Below are 19,830 nucleotides of genomic sequence, written 5' to 3' on the forward strand. Positions count from 1 at the left end.
ATAGCCTTTTCCACTGAGCAGTGAGGCTACTCTTTTTCTTTTTATAATCAGTCAAGATTTTGTGGCGTGGGACTTTGAGACTATGTAAACCTCCTATTTGTCATATTTTCTATTTATGTATGTGTGTGTGTATGTGTCAGTATGGGCTGCTGTTTTATTCAGTGTTTTATCTGTTACTGTGTCAGTATGTGTGTGTGTGTGGGTATGTGTGTATGTATGTATGTATGTACTTATTTATTTATTTTCGAGAAGGAGTCTTGCTCTGGTTGCCCAGGCTGGAATGCAATGGCACGATCTCAGCTCACTGTAACCTCTGCCTCCTGGGTTCAAGCAGTTCTCCTGCCTCAGCCTCCTGAGTAGCTGGAATTACAGGCACCCACCACCACACCTGGCTAATTTTTGTAATTTTAGTAGAGATGGGGTTTTGCCATGTTGACCAGGCTGGTCTTGAACTCCTGACCTCAGGTAATCCACCTGCCTTGGCCTCTGAAAGTGCTGACATTACAGGCGTGAGCCACCTTGCCCGGCCGGTATTTATTTTGATGCTTAGTTTTTCTTACCTTTGGCCAGTGGGAGCTCCTTTAACCTTCTGTGTCCTTTCAACATGTGTCCTCACTTCCTTACTTTCTGACACAGCAAGTTATCCTGAGTCCATCTTGTATTTTTCCCTGCACTATTCCTGGAATTTGCCATTTCTCCAGGGAGCCCTCATCCCTCCCATCAGAGAATGGAATTTAGAAACTTGAGATTCATGAATTAGGTGCACTTGTTGTTGTGGTGGTGTTGTGGTTCCCAGGCTGTCTCAGAAGACCTAGGGTTTTTTAATCTATGTATGCACAAATATATGTGTGTTTTATGTACATATTTATATACTGTATATATTTATTTCTATGTCTGTATACCAAAAAGTAGCAGTTCACAGCAATATTTCCAATTCTAGTCCAGTATGACAAAGTTCATTCTAATTTTCTCCCTTTCCGTATTTGTACTTCCCTTGTCCAGCACTGAGAATATATTTAATGATTTGATCCGTTCCCCGGAATGTAACATCCTCCGTCACCACAGTTGTCCCATGTCCTATATGAACACCCTGGTTTCTTCCCTTGGGCTCTGATATCCGTGTACTGGGCAGCCCTGCCCGATTCCCACCCTGCCCTTTGCAGGAATGCCCTCCTCACCTCCTTCTCTGATGCTCCCATTAAACCCCTCCCCAGCCTCCCACCTTGGCTTCAACCCCTGCTCTGGGTTGCCCCATCACCTAGGTGGATGCCTTCCTTGTTCCACGTGTGCTTCAACAGTTCCACACTGGGCCGCCACAACCCCCATCCCCAACACACACACAAGCCCCATGGAGTTCTGCCTTCCACAGCCCCATCTAAAGATTGTAGGACTAAATTATTAGGGAAAGGAGGAAGGGAACTGGAAGGAGGATGGTGCATCTCAGATTTTCAAGTGGAAATTTTGGTAGTTTCCAAATTATGATGAGCCTGCACAAATGGGCAGGCAGTAGAGGAATCCCAGTATGGAAACTCGATCTCACCTGGGTATCTGTGTGTTGATTCCCAATCTGTAGCATCTGCAGGATAACCGGGCTGCTTTTCCTGTTGTTTCCGGTGCTGTGGAGAGGTGTTTTCTCTTCCTGTGAACACAGAAGCAAGCCTGTGGGATTGGAGATGGGAAGCGCAGCTCAGCTTCATCTCTTTTGGCAGTCAGAGGAGGCAGTAGCACATAGCAAAGACAGCATGATGTGTTTTTAGGTTTGAGTTGTGGCTTTGCCACTTAAAGATATATAGTATCCAGTATTTCCCGTTTCTCTCAGTTTCGTTTTTCTACTGACCTCCCAGGTTTGCTGGAAGGATTAGCTAAGATAATGTACATAAAGTGCTCTATAAAGAGATGTAATGATAATAACACAACAAACATTTATTGAGGCTCTACCCTGTGCCAGGCATGTACTAATAAGCACATTACATTTATTACACTTATCACAAAAACCATGAGACAGTTTCTGTCTTTGACAGATCAGGAAACAGAGGCTCTAAGAGATTAAGTAACTTGTTCAGGGTCATTCAGCTTGTAAATTGTGTAGCTGGATCTCAAATCCTAGCATTTTGACTCCAGTGTTCATGCTACTTTGTTAGTTTTTACCTTGTAGAATGTGATGAAAAGCTATCTGTCCGGCCAGGGGTAGCATGTAAATGAGTTTGTGGTACCCTGATGTGTCTGTTGCTCTGGAGGAGTTCCTGCCTGGTGGGAGTATATGTGATCCTGGCAGGTCTAGCTGGAGTATAGGTGTGACTGAAAAGGAACGACACAGATTGTCTTAGAGAGGCAGCATAGAGCAGTTAAGCATGCTGACTCTGGAATCAGGCTGCAGAGATTCAGATGTTGGACCTACCATCTAACTAGTTATGTCACCGTGGGGAAGTTACTTCATCTCACCGAGGCTTAACTTCCTCATCTGTGAGGAGGGATAGTTATAGTACGTATGTCACTGGATTGTTTGTAGCATTAAATGAGTTTTTTTCTTTTTCTTTTTCTTTTTTTTTTGAGACAGAGTTTCACTCTTGTCACCCAGGCTGGAGTGCAATGGTGCAATCTTGGCTCACTGCAACCTCTGCCTCCAGGGTTCAAGCAATTCTCCTGCTTCAGTTTCCTGAGTAGCTGGGATTACAGGCGTGCGCCACCATGCCCAGCTAATTTTTGTATTTTTAGTAGAGACGGGGTTTCACCATGTTGGCCAGGCTCGTCTTGAACTCTGGACCTCAGGTGCTGCACCCGCCTTGGCCTCCCAAAGTGCTTGGATTACAGGTGTGAGCCACCACACCCGGCCTAAATGAGTTATTTTATGTAAGTCTTGTGAACCAATGTCTAGCACATAGTAAGTTCTTAATAAGTATTATGACTTCTAGTATATAATGCATTATATAGACTTTCATGATTGACCTGGAAGCCCAACTGCTGTTTACAAAATATTTCTAAAGAGAAAATATATTTAGAATTGCTAGCAATCTGGCCAGGCACGGTAGCTCATGCCTGTAATCCCAACACTTTGGGAGGCCGAGGCGGGCAGATCACCTGAGGTCAGGCATTTGAGACCAGCCTGGCCAACATGGTGAAACGCCATCTCTACTAAAAATACAAAAATTAGTCAGAGGTGATGGTGCACACCTGTAATCCCAGCTACTCGGGAGCCTGAGGCAGGAGAATTCACTTGAACCCAGGAGGAGAAGTTGTAGTGAGCTGAGATGGCACCATTTCACTCCAGCCTGGAGAAGAGGAGTGAAACTCCATCTCAAAAAAAAAAAAAAAAAGAGAGAGAATTACTAGCCATCAATTAGCATAACCTTTGAATGCAACCAACTTAACACTTACATACAATCAGCTCATGAAAATTGGACATCATCAATATAGTACATTTTCCTTATCAACATTGGGGACGGGGAGGAAGGCCTCTGGTAAATTCTGATTGACAGTCAGATATTGAGTATATAGTATATTCTTTATGTAATTGCAGTCTTCTTTAAGGTAAGGGCACCGGATGGTCACCATCTGGAATGGCAGTGATCATGGCAGTATAGCTAGTGTAGGAGGCTGCCCTGCCATTTGTTTCTAATTTCTAAAAAAGGGAAAAAATTCGGTTATGAAAAGAATACATTTGTTAAAATGCACATTATTTGTAATTTTGGTTGTTTGGTTCAAGAGGTTAGCATATTTTACCCTAAGAACAACAAAGGATAGATAACCATGAAAGTTTGAATTAAGCATTTATATAATGTGGCAAATGTCTAAGTAAACTTCCTATATGAGAACTTATTTAGCCCTAGAGGAAGCTCTTGAAGTGAGGAGCTAGCTGTGGCCGCATATAATGGCTCTTTCTCTTTTTGCTTCTCCTTACTTAACAGGAACCAGGAAAGCGTTCTCAGCTATGGAGGATGACAGGAACAGGAATGCTGGCCCATGAGGGCTCCTCGGTTCCTCACAATCCCAATAAACCCTCAGCCGCCCGCTCCACCGAGGGGTCGGCCATCTTAGATATTGCTGGTCTCGCTGCAGTGACTGACAACAGGTAATTTTCTAGGCAACTTTTGATTCAAGCTCTTTGCTTTCAAATTCAGACTTGGAGGAAATCTACACCAAAAACCAAGAGTTCTATAAATGAAGTAAAAATGTATATATTTTTTTAATGACAAAAGCCTGTCATATTCCCAAATAGAAGTATTGGGCTTTCCCTTTAATTTTTTTAAGCTATGATGACAATACCCATGCAGATGTTAAGAAACTTCAACCAATAAAATGGGTATAATGTGAAAAGTGAGTATTTCTTCCACCCAAATTCCAGTCCATCCTTATTCTGAGGAAGTAGTTTCTTTTTTACATCTTTCTAATAACTTTGTTAAATCCTTCAAAAGCAGAAATTAATTAAGAGAATAATCAGATGTATTTTTATGAATAAATCCTTGGATTCAAATTAGCTCTTTAAGTTTGAGTAAGTTACTTTATTTGCCTGTGCCTTAGTTTCTCCATAAAAATCAGTGTGTTTTCAGTTAATACCTTATTTCCAGAAAAACTTTAGTTGACTTACAAGTTAAAACAGAAAATAGTTTAGAACTACAATAGAAAAAAGACTGTTGGAAAGATTTTGCATATATTTAGCAGTTGTTCCTTCCATACTGCATGATAAGTTGCCATTTTGAGAAGGCGAGAAGCTATATTATTGTGCGTTATGAAATCTTCAATGTCTTACTTTGTGTCCGCTCTTCATGTTTTTCCATTTTGCTTTATTCCTCTTTTCTTATCAAGAGATACCTAACTACCCTAGGATTCAAGCTAACTACCCATTCGATTTTTAAGGGTGGAGGGTATTAGAAGGAAGAAGAGCAAAACCGTCATCCTCATGTTCCCTTGAGGCGTGAAACAGGTGACTCAGAGGGTTCATGGTTCATTGTACATTCCGTTTTCCAGATACGAGCCGCTGATGCTGAGAAAGCCTGACCGCAGGCGAAGCACAACTCAGACGTGGAGTTTCCGAGAGGGAAAACTGACCTGTGGGTTACATGGATTGGTCGTCCAGGTCAGTCGTTTTTGATCCCCAATCGCAGCAAGCAGTGGTTGAGCCTTCTTTGAAACAAAGTCTCTACTGAGTTATACATGATGACTTGTTCAACGGGAAAACGAGTTACAGAGCAATACTTACTCTATTCCATTTTAGTTAAAAGGAAGTCAGAGTTTTGTTGTGCATTTGTATATGTTTACATGGGAAAAGTTCTTGGAGATGGTATGCAATACATGTGTTAAGAGTGATTGCCCTGGATGATAAGATATTTTTTTCATGGCTTACCTGGACTTTTTCTTTGATGACATATATTACCTATGTAATTTTAAAAAGAAAAAAAGTGTAACTAAAAGTCCAGCACTAAGTTAGATGAATTAGATTTAGACCTGTGAAGTTAATGGCATAGCTGCAAGTCCTCTGTAAAGGGTTCTATGGCCTGGTGAGCATTCGTCAGGCATCTACTTGCTCATTCTGTTCATTTTGGCCTAAATAAGCATTGATTTGCTGTAGCAAATGTCAGAATGAAGATTACTGGACAGTTTCCTCTGTCGTCTCCTCAGCCAGTCTACCTCATGACAAACTCCCAGCTACTTTCTAAGCAAATATGTGTTTGGCAAATTACCAAGGGTTTGGATTTTCTGCCCCTTCTGGCCTCGGGCTGGGAATGAGAACAGGGGTCTGAGAAGTAGGAAGGTGTCTAGGAGGTTTGGGCATACAGTAGAATAGCACCTGCAATTGTGTGTGCAGTTCTGTCCAGTCTGGGATTTTATGCAAAAGGGAAACAGGAGACTATCAGACCCTTGATAGAGAGCTCTGAGTACTTAAGATTGTACTCCAGGGCAGTTTGCAAAAACTGTAAGGAGCCTCTGACTGCTTTTGGTGAGATTTATTTTCTTTATCTCTATCGCCCTGAGCTTTTTTCATCAAAGACAAGCTGCTTACTTATATGTAGCACACATCTGGAATGGATTTGTGATTTTCAATTAGCAATACAATTCAAACTTCTAGAGGCAAAGAGGGCTTGTTATAATTGGTGGGTTTCATGTCTGACCCTGACTTCACTTCTAGTTTGTTTCTAAAGCCCATGTAATTCCAGTGCTCTTGGAGCATTTTCTTCCTTAAAATCTCTTTTTGGTGTTTGTTGTTTTGTGAATCGATTTCATCATTTCCCTGCTTGTTAGTGACTGTATAATAACAGTATTCAGCAGAGCAGAATGTGTTTTGGTTAGGGAAGTAAGCTTGTTTCAATCTTATTACGCTGAATAAAGTTCATTGAAGACATTAAAACATTTTCTGACACTGCTCTTATTAGGTTGTATATGTTCTTTCTTTCTAAACTTATAATAGCTATAAAAAGCTTTCTTTGTGTTGAAACCTGTACTATAAACCCTGCTCAAAGTTTGCTTTTCATGAGTCAGTATTTAAAAGTTAACAAAGGGGATTTAGACACACTTTGCCATTGTCTTCTCTAGCCTTGTATTTGCTTTCCCACAGCCATCATCCTGTAGACTCGATTTACTTGGGGCATGTAGCGAGAAGGTGTTTTCCTCCAAAGGCCTTGTTAAAGCAAACTAAATATGGCCTGAGAAGGACTCCGTACTTCTATAATTGAATCCCTGTGGACGAACTGTAACCTAGCGTAATCGGCAGGCAAGATTGAAATCCTAACTTTGGAGTATGTGCCTGTAACAATAGCTGAGCCTTGGCCAGTCACAGCAGCGATACTTCCACTAGTCATAGACAGCTGAGTGTTCAGACTGTGCTCAAATAAGGCAAACGCCAACCTGTAACCAATCCAGCTATTTACTTCCAATTTCTGTACATCACTTCCCTTTCTTTGTCTATAAATTTGTTCTGACCACGAGGCATCCCTGGAGTCTCTCTGAATCTGCTGTGATTCTGGAGGCTGCCTGATTTGCAAATTGTTCATTGCTCAATTAAACTCCTTTAAATTTAATTTGGCTGAAGTTTTCCTTCCTTCCTTCCCTTCCTTCCTTCCTTCCTTCCTTCCTTCCTTCCTTCCTTCCTTCCTTCCCTCCCTCCCTCCCTCCTTCCCTCCCCGCTTCCCTCCTTCCCTCCCCCCTTCCCTCCTTCCCTCCCCACTTGCCTTCCCGCTTCCCTCCCTTTCTTGATGGACTCTTGCTCTGTTGCCCAGGCTGGAGTGCAGTGGCACAATCTTGGCTCACTGCAACCTCCACCTCCTGGGTTCAAGCGATTCCCCTGCCTCAGCCTCCTGAGTAGCTGGGATTATGCCTGGCTAATTTTTGTATTTTTAGTAGAGATAGGGTTTCACCACGTTGACCATGCTGGTCTCAAACTCCTGACCTCAGGCGATCCACCCGCCTCAGCCTCCCAAAGTGCTGGGATTACAGGCTGAGTCACCTCTCCTGGCTTGAAGTTTTTCTTTTAACAGCCTGAATAACTGGGTATCAGGTGACATTCTCAACTCTGTATTCCATTCTAGAAGAAACACCGTCTTTTGAGTATTTGGTTTGGTTGTCCAGCCACAGGCCTGTTTGGGGAGGTTTTCAACTTGAGAATTTTCCTCTTACTGGAAAGCTGAATGATTATAATAATTATTTTCTATTTTCAGAATATTTCAGATTTTTAAGCAAATCCTAGTAGGAATACTCAAAGAAACAGCTAGTTTGACTACTTTTTTAGAAGTTTATTTATTTATTTATTTTTTATTTTTTTTTATTTTTTTTTTTTGAGACGGAGTCTCGCGCTGTCACCCAGGCTGGAGTGCAGTGGCCGGATCTCAGCTCACTGCAAGCTCCGCCTCCCGGGTTCAGGCCATTCTCCTGCCTCCGCCTCCCGAGTAGCTGGGACTACAGGCGTCTGCCACCCCGGCCGGCTAGTTTTTTGTATTTTTTAGTAGAGACGGGGTTTCACCGTGTTAACCAGGATGGTCTCGATCTCCTGACCTCGTGATCCGCCCGTCTCGGCCTCCCAAAGTGCTGGGATTACAGGCTTGAGCCACCGTGCCCGGCCTTAGAAGTTTATTTTAATGACAAGAAGTTAGTATCAGTAAAAGGCAGAATTAAACTGATCTACTATGCATGAAATTATCTCTTATTCATAATTACCCAAATTTATGAGCATAACTTTTAATCTTACTCAAGTAATCCTACTGTTTTTCATCATCTGCAAAGCTGAACAAATAGTAAAGTCTTTGTTGCACATTGATCATGACCCTCCAGAGGAGAATGTAAATTTAGGAACTTGTTTGAAATGATGTGTTAAATTGTCAAAGTCAGTGCCTCTGTCTTTTCTCACATGTCTCTACTCCACTGTCTTTTAGGCCAAAGGAGGACTTTCTGGTTTGTTTGATGGAGCTGAAGTTGTTCTTGGTCCTGACACTTCCATGGAGCTTTTGGGGCCAGTTCCACCTGAACAACAATTTATTAATCAAAAAATGAGACCTGGTTCTGGAATGTTATCCATCAGAGTCATCCCAGATGGACCAACTAGAGCACTCCAGGTGATAATTTGTCATAAGAGTGGATGCGAAACTCTGTACTTCCCCCACCCCCAATGGTTACTCATTTAACAAATACATATTGAACTTGTTTATGCTAGATATGAGGATATGGTCTCTTCATCTGTAAAATGGGGATAGGATCTACCTCACAAAGTTGTTGTAAGAACTAAAGTACAAGAAAAAAATAAGTAGAAAGTATAAGCAAAGTATCAATGAAATGTGTGGTAATCTAAAAAACCATAAGATTTAAACAAGATAATGTTAACAACAGTGCATATTAATAGTGTCGTTAATCATTAGTAACACAATATCTTAATAACTAACAACAAGAAGATAACAACAATCCTTAATCATATAATTAAAATGTTGTGGTAATGAGAGTAGGAATGGAGGGTGTATGGAAAGGATTTGTATTCCCAGATTTGGAGGGTGCGGAGCTTCTTAAGAGAAGTAATACTTAAGCTGAGACCTAGAGGTTAACTGAAAGGAATTAGCCAAATAGAAAGGTACAGGTGGAGGGGCTGTGCCTTCAGTAATGAGTGTGTTCATCAACAGGTATTTATTGAGCAGCTACTTGAGCCAGCATAGGTCTAGGTACTGAACTATTTACCAGTGAATGGACAAAACTCCCTGCCTTCTTGGAGCTTACATTCTAGTGGGGATGGGCGATCACTGACCAATAAACATAGGAAGTAAATGACATACTGTTTGGGAAGTTGACTAGTGAAGGCCCACAGGTAGCAGAGTGATCCTCAGCCCAAGTGGCACACAGAATGTGGTAAGAAAGAAGCCTGGAGATAGAAGCAGGGGTCAGATCAGAAAAGGTCAGAGATACATACTAAAGAATTTGTGGTTTTTCTAAGGCAACAAGGAGTCAGGGAATGGCATGATTAGAAAATCGTTTTAGATCACTTCCTCTGGCTGCAAGGTAGAGAACCAGAGTGGGGCAAGACTGGAGATAGAGAAAGTCCAGGTAGGAGGCTCTTGCAGTAACGTCGATGAAAGGTTATGGTGGCCTGAACTGGAAGAAGTGGCAGGGGTCGACATGAGGAGGCTGGAGAGAAATGAATAGAAATGAGAGCTTACTTAGGAGTAGAGTCGGGCAGATTTCATGACTGAATGTGGGAATGAGGGAGACGAAAGAGTCAGTAATGGCCTCCAAGGTTCTGATTTGGGCAACTCACAGGATGATAATCCAGATCGCTAAGGGATGAACATGGAGCAGACTTGCAAAGGAAGGGAGGAGTTAGGTTTTGAACTTGTTAAGGTGACTGTATGATATCTATGTGAAGATGTCCATGAGTCATTGTAACTACGGCTCTGAAACCCAGGGGAGAGATCTGTGATGGGGATAAGGGTTTATCAGGTCATAGCGTAATCAGAACAAAGGAAAAAAAAGATGTTGAAATATAACAATGAGCTCTCTGAGATGGTGCATCACAATTCACAATACCACTTTTTATTTATTTATTTATTTAGCTGTGTCACTCTCTTTTGCCTAGGCTGGAGGGCACTGGCAAAATCATAGCTCACTAAAGCCTTGAACTCCTGGGCTCAGGTGATCCTCCCACCTCAGCCTCCCAAGTAGCTGGAACTACAAGTGCATGCCACCATGCTTAGCTAATTACTTTTCATTTTTTGTGGAGATAGGGTCTTGCTATGTTGCCCAGGCTGGTCTTGAACTTCTGGGATCAAGCGATCTTCCCACCTTAGCCTTGCAAGTAGCTTGGACTACAGGTGTGCGCCACTGTGCCCACTCACAACACCGCTTTATAAAGCAATCTTAAGGCAAAAATGAATGCAGTGATCCTGAAGTTTGCATATTTTGACGTGAGTTGTAATTTGGGATCATCTGCAGATATCTAACCCCACTACGTGAGGCTGTCAAGATGTATAGCTTGAGTTTGCCATGCAGACTTAAAACCAAGTTTGCTTCTTTATTACACAGATCTTGCCTTTGGAAACCATTCACTTCCATATGAATCTTGATTATATAATGACTTTTGACCCACACAATTGTCCTGGGTTAGAATAGTTTCAATAAGGAAGAGTGAATCATCTTCATGTTGTGTTTTATTTGACTTCAGATAACAGATTTCTGCCAACGGAAAAGCAACCATTCATATGAAGTGGATGAACTTCCTGTCACCGAACAAGAGCTGCAGAAATTAAAGAATCCAGATACAGAGCAGGAATTGGAAGTAAGGTCTAAATATTGTAAATTTATTTCTTTGATCATCAGTTTTTTAGAATTTTGCTTGGTGGTAGTTTAGACCTTCCATTTTCTTTCTATCCTGTATGATTCTAAATATGAGTTATGCTTCACAGTGTGTACTGTTTATCAGTGAATGTGTGAATGTGTTATGTAAATGACAACAAAGTTTATGTGGAATCAGAATGTAACAAGCATTGCTAAACTATTATTACAATAAAGGAAGCTAAACTGTTTGAATTTCAGTGAGATTTAAGACAAACAATTTTTTGTTTTTTGCTTTGGCCATCTCTGACATCTTCCTTTTGTTTTCTATGTTTGGGATTGGAGAGTAACAGGTTTGAAAAGGAAGATGAGATGAACATGAAAAAGTATATTTATTTGATGTTTATTCAGTGATTTTTGAAAAAATCAAATGCCTCTGTGTAAAACGCTGTGTTGGATGTTATGGAAGTGTAGTGGATAACAAATTAGGAGCTTTCATGCCAAATAAGGTGAAAGATTCCCAAATAGTTAGATTTCTATAATGAAATGCAGAATGTCATTGGTCCTTTGATAGGGGTATCATCATATACTCTGGAGTTCTCATTGGAGTAAAGGGTATGCCTAGAAAGCAAGGCTTCCAGTGAGATGATGGCATTTGAGCCATCCAGGTAAATAATAGAACTCCCCTAAGTAGTTTTTATCTGCTGAGAGGAAGGGAGTAGACGAATGTAAAATGCTTTATTTTCTTATACTCTCCTGGATACTAAGAGCTGTGTTTTAAACAATCAAGGTGCCGTATTTTGGTTTCCTTTCAGGTGCTTGTGAGGTTAGAAGGTGGAATTGGGTTGTCCTTAATTAATAAAGTCCCAGAAGAACTGGTCTTTGCAAGTCTTACAGGAATCAGTGTGCACTATACACAGCTGGCAACTAGCCACATGCTTGAACTCAGCATACAGGATGTCCAGGTAAGGGGGAAGTTCCAGAGCTGTTAGTCACCTTGTTTTCATGCTGACCACCCAACCAGATCTAATGTTTGATGTTCTAAGAACTTTAATGTTTTGGAGGAAATATCTTGTGGCCTTCAAAAAATCATTCTATGAAATAGTTGTTTCTACCTACATTCATCTCATTAATTTTTCTACATACAGCAGAATTCCGCATATATTAGAGGTAACTTGGTCAAGGTGGCATGGAGGAAGGTGACCCATGGTTCACCATCTTGCCAATAGAAAAACTGACAGGAAGTCATCTAACCATCATTTGGAGGAATTGAGGTCCGTCATAGGGAGAACAAACTGAAGAACTGGTCTTTGCTTTCAGTCAAGATGGAGTAACAGGAACTAAATTTACCCTCCCACCTGAAACAGCCCAAGAATCCACATAAATAAGAAGATAACAGTATTGAGACACTGGACATCAGACAGTGAAGGATAGTGCTCTGAGAGGTGGGAAACAAAAGAGCTGAGCCCCGTGATTGCCCTTTCTTACCAATTTGAGAAAGTTTCCAGGGAGGGGAGACCAAGCAAGTACCCAGCACAGTGGAGAAGTTGAAAAAACAGAGCTGAGAGTCTAGAGAGACCAAGGTATCTATAGTTATAGGATGGTACACTTGGGCATAGAGAGCTGCACCGAAAAACTCTGAAGATCTATAGAGGGTCCCTCTTGAGTATTTAGCAGAGTATTAGTCAGTGATGTATGTGAGGAAACTACCCATTTGAAAGGATCAGAGGGAACAGTGCCTGCTGCCCACACAGGGCTAGGAATAGTGCTTGTGCCCACCAACTGGACTGGAAAAACTAAGAATTTATGAGACACTGGTAAGAGTCTCAGGAAGGCCTTGCCTTCATGATTAGCCCTAAACTCAGCACTGCTCTAGACCTGCCTAAGAAATCATGAAAGGAAGATCTGAAAGAATCAACCTCTTCCCAAGTAAAGTGACCATATCCTTGAATAAAGCTCAAGAAGATTTACTGGAATACAACAATGTAGCACCCAACTAGGTAAAATTCACAATATCTGATATCCTATCAAAAATTACCGGGTGTGCAAAGGACTAGGAAAACTTTCTATATAATGAGGAGACTAATTGGTCAAAACTGATCCACAACTGGCACAGATGTTAGAATTTTTGCAGGACATTAAAAATGTTAATATAACTGTCTTCTCTCTGTTCAAAAGGTAAGTAGCGATATGGAAGACATAAACTAAAGCTTGTAGAGATTAAAATGTAATGAAAACTACACTGGATGGAATATAGCACACAACTGTGAAAGAAACTATACCAAGGCACCTCATAATCAAATTACTCAAAACCAGTGTTAAAGCAAAGGAACAAGAAAAAAAGACGTGTTATGTGCAAAGGAATACAGATAAGAATGACAACAGATTTCTTGTTGGGAACAGTGGGAGTGGGAAGACAATGAGTAACATCTTTAAAGTACTGAAAGGTATCAGCAGACCCATGCTACAAAAAATGTAGAAGAACATCATCAGGCAGAAGGAAAAAAAATAGTATCAGGTGAAAGTCTGTTCTACACGAAGTAATGAATACCAGAAATGATAACTATCTGGGTAAATATATAAGATTATTTTCTTCTCATTTAAAGTAAGAGTGAGATTCTTAACAATAGCATAAAGGCTGAAGGGGAGAAATGGAAGTCTGTTACTGTAATCTTATACATGATGTGGTATGATATCACTTGAATGTAGACTTATAAAGATAAACAGCACAAAACTCTTAAAGCAACCACCAAAATAACAAAGAGTTATAACTAATAATTCAACAAAGGAGATAAAATGAAATTAGGCCAGGCGAGGTGGCTATGCCTGTAATCGCAGCACTTTGGGAAGCTGAGGCGGGTGGATCACTTGAGGGCAGGAGTTTGGGACCAGCCTGGCCAACATGGTGAAACCCCATCTCTACCAAAAATACAAAATTAGCCAGATGTGGCGGCATGCACTTGTAATCCCAGTTACTCGGGAGGCTGAGGCAGGAGAATTGCTTGAACCTAGGAGGTGGAGGTTGCATTGAGCCAAGATTTGTGCCACTGCACTCCAGCGTAGGTGACAGATGGAGACTGCGTCTCAGGAAAAATAATAATAATAATAAATAATCCAAGAGAAGGCAGAAAACAGAAAGCAGGGAACGGAATAGATGGGACAAATAAAAAATAAAATGCAAGATGGTAGACTCAAACCTAATGGTATCAATTAACTAAATTTAAATGTTGTAAACACCATAATCAAAAGGCAGAGATTATCAAATTGTATAAAAAAGCATGAACCAATTATATGTTGTCTACAAGAAACACACATTAAGGATAAAGACACAAATAGGTTAAAAGGAGAGAAGATGGAAAAAGATATACCATGTTGACACTTATCATAGGAAGTGGGAATGACTAGATTAACATCAGACGGAATAGATTTCAAAGCAAAGAATATTACCGGTGTAGTCGGTGTAGTCTTTGAGGGACAGAACTAAAAGGAGATATATATATATATGTTTGTTAAGTGTTAACGTACACGATCACAAGTTCCCACAATAGGCTGTCTGCAAGGTGAGGAGCAAGGAGAGCCAGTCCGAGTCCCAAAGCTGAAGAACTTGCAGTCTGTTGTTCGAGGGCAGAAAGCATCCAGCATGGGAGAATGATGTAGGCTGGGAGGCTAGGCCCATCTCACGTGTTTCTGCCTGCTTTATATTTGCTGGCAGCTGATTAGATTGCACCTACCAGTTTAAGGGTGGATCTGCCTTTGCCAACCCACTGACTCAAATGTTAATCTTTTTTGGCAACACCCTCACAGACCCACCCAGGATCAATAGTTTGTATCCTTCAGTCCAATCAAGTTGACACTCAGTATTAACCATCACAAGTCCACCCCTTGTCAGCTGCTGAGATCATACATAATCTTCAAATAAAGACAATAATAAGGTCATAATGACACCTAACATAATGCAACTGTCCTTCATACAGCTGGAAACACCCCAATCCCCAACCCAAATACTATTACATAAAGTTAACGATGCTTGAATGCTGATATGAAGTCAATAAATCTTATGTCGTATGATGAAGGAGAAAGGAAATAAAATGAAGATTTTTTTTTAGTACAGGTGTATACATGCACAAACATGTTTTTAACAAAAGAAGGAGGAAATACTCTTGACAATTGCAGTCCTTGTTTCTGCAGCTGGACATGTGGTCATAGCTGGTATTGATGACTACCTTCTTCTACTACCCATTCTGTCTTCCCTTTACCTTCAGCAAGCACTACAGCAGGTCATGGTTTTGTGGGGTTTTTTTCCTGGTGGAGTGACCCAAACCTTCATTCCTGAGGGGTCTGGACTATTCGTAGTCCTGCCTGGATTGGGCTTTGTAGTTTCCCATTGCCTTAATCACAGGGCATGGTAATACTAAGAGATGCCCTAATGGATCTCCTATATTCCATGAATAACCTTCCTTACCTCCACTGTGGAGTAGTAGACTGATTTCATCTTGATAGTCCGGGTCAGTCACCCCAGCCAACACTGTAACTCCCTTCTTAGCCTCTTGACTTAAAGTTAGGAGAAACCCAGAGTGTCCAGGTAGCACTCTTAACTTCCAGTTTAATGGAATCGTTATTGTGTCTCCTGGTGGCAGTGTTCCTCCCTCTGGAACTGAGACTTCTAGGCCAGCAGAATGTAATGTTGCAGGAACAGGAAGCAAAAATTTTGCTAGTGGATTATTAGGGGTGATGGTGAATAGTGCCGCTTCCACTTCCAGCCCTTGATTCCTGGACCTGTGAATCCTGGCCATGGGAGAAACAGTACCATATATTGGATGCTGATTCAGAGCATACATAGCTTTCTGGAGAGCTTTGCCCCAGCTGTTGTCATCTAGTTGGTGTTGTAATTGTGATTTCAAAAGGCCATCTCACCATTCTGTCAATCCAGCTGCTTCAGGATGATGAGGAACATGGTAAGACCAGTGAATTCCATGAGCATGAGCCCACTGCCACACTTCTTTAGCCAAAAAGTGAGTGCCTTGGTCAGAGGCAATGCTGTATGGAATACCATGATGGTGGATAAGGCATTCCGTGAGTCCACAGATGGTAGTCTTAGCAGAAGCATCGCATGCAGGATAGGCAAACCTGTATCTGGAGTAGGCGTCTATTCCAGTGAGGACAAACTCTGCCCTTTCCATGATGGGAGAGGTACAATATAATCAACCTGCCACCAGGTAGCTGGCTGATTACCCAGAAGAATGGTGCCATATCGAGGGCACCGTGTTGGTCTCGACTGCTGGCAAATTGGGCATTCAGCACTGGCCGTAGACAGGTCAGCCTTGGTGAGTGGAAGTCCATGTTGCTGAGCCCATGCATAACCTCCATCCCTGCCACCATGGCTACTTTGTTCATGGTCCCATTGGGTGATGGCAGGAGTGACTGGGGAAAGAGGCCAAGTGGTGTCCACAGAACAGGTCATCCTGTCCACTTGGTTGTTAAAATCCTCCTCTGCTGAAGTCACCCACTGGTGAGCACTCACATGGGATACAAATATCTTCAGTTTTTGACCACTCAGAGAGGTCCATCCACATACCTCTTCCCCAAATTTGTTTGTCACTAGTTTTCTAATCATGCTTCTTCTAAGTCCCTGACGATCCATCCAGCCAAACCATTGGCTACAGCCCATGAATCAGTATATAATCACACATCTGGCCATTTCTCCTTCCATGCAAAGTGTGTAACAAGGTGCATTGCTCGAAGTTCTGCTCACTGGGAAGATTTCCCTTCACTGCTGTCCTCCAGGGGTGTCCTAGAAAGGGGCTTTAGTGCTACAGCTGTCCATTTTCACATGGTGCCTGCATATCATGCAGAACCATCTGTGAACCAGACCCTAGTCTTCTCTTCCTCTGTCAACTGGTAATAGGGAACTCCCCATGAGGCCATTGGTGCAGGCTGGGGGAGAGAAGGCAGGGTGGCAGGAGTGGAGACCATCGGCATTTGAGCCACTTCCTCATGTAACTTACTTGTGCCTTTAGGACCTGCTCGAGTCCAGTCACATATATACCACTTCCATTTGATGATGGAATGCTGCACTGCGCAACCCACTTTATGGCTAGACGGGTGGGTCAGAAAGCACCCAGTTCATGATAGGCAGTTCAGGTCGCATGGTGACTTGATGACCCATAGTCAAGTGTTCATTTTCCATCAAAGCCCAGTAACAGGCCAAGAGCCGTCTCTCAGAAGGAGAGTAGTTATCTGCAGAAGGTGGCAGGGCCTTCCTCCAAAATCCTAGAGGCCTTTGCTGTGATTTACCTATGGAGGCCTGCCAGAGCTCCAAACAGCATCCCTATCTGCCACTGACACCTCAAGCACCATTGGATCTGCTGGGTCATATGGCCCAGATGGCAGAGCAGCTTGCACAGAAGCCTGGTCCTGTTGCAGCGTCTTCTCCCGTTCTGGACTCCACTCAAAACTGGCAGCCTTTCGGGTCACTTAATAAATGGGCCGGAGTAATACACCCAAATGAGGAATGTGTTGCCTCTAAAATCCAAATAGGCCCACTAGGCATTGTACCTCTTTCTTGGTTGTAGGAGGGGCCAAACGCAGCAACTCCTTTAACTTAGAAGGTATGTCTTGGCAGGCCACACACCACTGGATCCCTAGAAATTTTGCTGAGGTAGAAGGTCCCTGAATTTTAGTCGGATATATTTCCCATCCTCTGGCACACAAGTGTCTCACCAATAAGTCCAGTGTGTTTGCTACTACTTGCTCAGTGGATCCAGTCTGCATAATGTCTTCAATGTAATGGACCAGTGTGATATTTTGTGGAAGCAAAAGGCTATCAAGGTCTCTCCAAATAAGATTATGACACAAAGCCGGAGAGTTGATATACCCCTGCGGTAGGACAGTAAAGGGATATTGCTGGCCTTGCCAGCTGAAGGCAGGTTGCTTCTGGTAGGCCTTGTGGACAGGAATGGAGAAAAAGGCATTTGCCAAGTCAATGGCTGCATACCAGGTACCAGGAGGTGTGTTAATTTGCTCAAGCAGTGAAACCCCACATCTGGTACAGCAGCTGCAATTGGAGTCACCATTTGGTTAAGCTTACGATAATCCACTGTCATTCTCCAAGATCCGTCTGTCTTCTGCACAGGCCAAATGGAAGAGTTGAACAAGGATGTGGTGGGAATCACCACCCCTGCATCTTTCAAGTCCTTGATAGTGGCACTAATCTCCACAATCCCTCCAGGGATATGATACTGTTTTTCGTTTATTTTTCTAGGTAGAGGCAGCTCTAAGAGCTTCCATTTGGCCTTTTCCACCATAATAGCCCTCACCCTACCAGTCAGGGAGCCAATGTGGGGGTTCTGCCAGCTGTTGAGTATGTCTGTGCCAATTATGCTTTCTGGCAGTAGGGACATGACCACAGGATGAGTCTGGGGACCCACTGGACCCACTGTAAGTCAGACCTGAGCTAAAACGCCATTAATTACTTGAGCTCCATAAGCCCCTCCTTTAACTGGAGGACCACAATGATGTTTTGGGTCCCCTGAAATCAATGTCAGCTCACAGCCAGTGTCCTGTAGTCCCCGAAATGTCTGATCCTTTCCCTTTCCCCAATGCACAGTTACCCTGGTAAAAGGCCAGTGGTCTCCTTGGGGAAGGATGGGAGAAAGATTCATCGCATAAATTGTCAGCAATGTAGTGGGGTCCTTCCTCAAGGGAATCCGGCCTCCCCTTCATTCAAGGGGTTCTGGGTCTGTAAACTGGCTCAAGTCTAGAAATTGACTGAGGGGTCATGATTCTCTGTTTTTATAATTCAAACTAGTCTTTTGTCCATTCAGCCTAGAAGTTTTCTGCTTGTATAAATTAGGTAGGAATGCAGCAGGCCTCCTGTCAGTTTCACTTCTAGGAACACCATGATTAATTAGCCAGTGCCAGAGCTCTACATGAGTCAGACTATTCTGATTGCCACTTTGCCTCTGCTGTGCATTATGGTAGCTATGCCCACCTTGCCTTTGACGATTGAGGGCTGCCACATAGCAACCTGCCACCTCGGGATCCAGTTATTCCCGTTGTATTTAACTTTTGTAGTTAATGATTGCTCTTCCCACCGTTAGATCTGACATACAAGGAAAAGCAGTTACAGGTCTCTTCAAAGATGCAGGTACTGCCCTTACAAATCTGTTTTGCAAGGCATTGGTCAAGGGTATATCTTCTGGACCCTCCCAGCTGGGATGAGTAGGTCTAAAGTGGCTAATCCATTCCACCATCCCAGTCTCCCTAAGCCTTTGGATCCCTTCCTCTACGTTAAACCAAAGGAGATCACGCATTTCCAGCTCACTCACAGTGGGCCATCTTTTAATCCATATTTCAACTAACCAAGTAAATAAACTATTAGAACCTTTTTTTACCTCTCCAAGCTGTAAGATTAAAAGCAGAGTGCCTACTTAGTGGGCCCAGATCAATAAATTCAGCCTGATCCAACCCTGTGTTCCTTCCACTGTTATCCCATACCCTTAATATCCATTCCCTTACCTGTTCTCCAGCTTTCTGTCTATATAAATTAGAGAACTCAAACAGTTCTTTTCGAGCATAGCACACCTCATGAGTCACACTCTCAACCTCACCTCTAGGGGCCCTCCAGGACTTCAGTTTAGTTATAGGTCTAGAAGCAAACAAGGGTGTTGGGGGTGGCTCCTGAGGAGAATCAACATTATTTTGCTTGACAGCTGTCAGGTCATCACTGTTGCCTCAGGCAGCATAGGATTTATCTCCTCAGACAAAGGTGGAAAGCTGATGACAGCGTGGGTCGAGGAGGGGATGTTGCCACTGCTGGGGATGAGGAAGCTCTTCCTTCTGGCAAAAAAGGCTCGTCAGAGTTTATAAACTCAGTTTCCCTGAGCTTCATCAAGGTCCTCCCACACATCCCCATTCCAAGTTACAGGGTCCCATTCTTATCCAATCAGTGCCCTCACTTTTAACAGTAGACACCTGGTGAGGCAGTGCGTGCATCTTTCGTTGCAGGTCAGTCACTTGCATGATAAGAGCTTGTGTCTGTTTTTCCACAATTTCAGCTCTTTCTCTGCAGGATATAAGACTCTTACTCAGGGC

General features: G+C 42.6%; 1 protein-coding gene across 2 annotated transcripts in view; it reads left to right on the plus strand.

Moving 5' to 3' along the window:
• VPS13D (vacuolar protein sorting 13 homolog D) overlaps positions 1–19,830 on the plus strand; it is a 285,687-nt gene that overhangs the window by 149,861 nt on the left and 115,996 nt on the right. For both annotated transcript variants that reach the window (XM_025382385.1, XM_025382394.1), the window contains 5 exons: positions 3,906–4,069; positions 4,966–5,074; positions 8,361–8,540; positions 10,628–10,741; positions 11,553–11,702. In XM_025382385.1, the coding sequence (XP_025238170.1) occupies positions 3,906–4,069; positions 4,966–5,074; positions 8,361–8,540; positions 10,628–10,741; positions 11,553–11,702 (717 nt within the window). The remainder of the gene's footprint in view (positions 1–3,905; positions 4,070–4,965; positions 5,075–8,360; positions 8,541–10,627; positions 10,742–11,552; positions 11,703–19,830) is intronic.

This window comes from Theropithecus gelada, chromosome 1, assembly GCF_003255815.1.
Source record: "Theropithecus gelada isolate Dixy chromosome 1, Tgel_1.0, whole genome shotgun sequence".
NCBI lineage: Eukaryota > Metazoa > Chordata > Mammalia > Primates > Cercopithecidae > Theropithecus > Theropithecus gelada.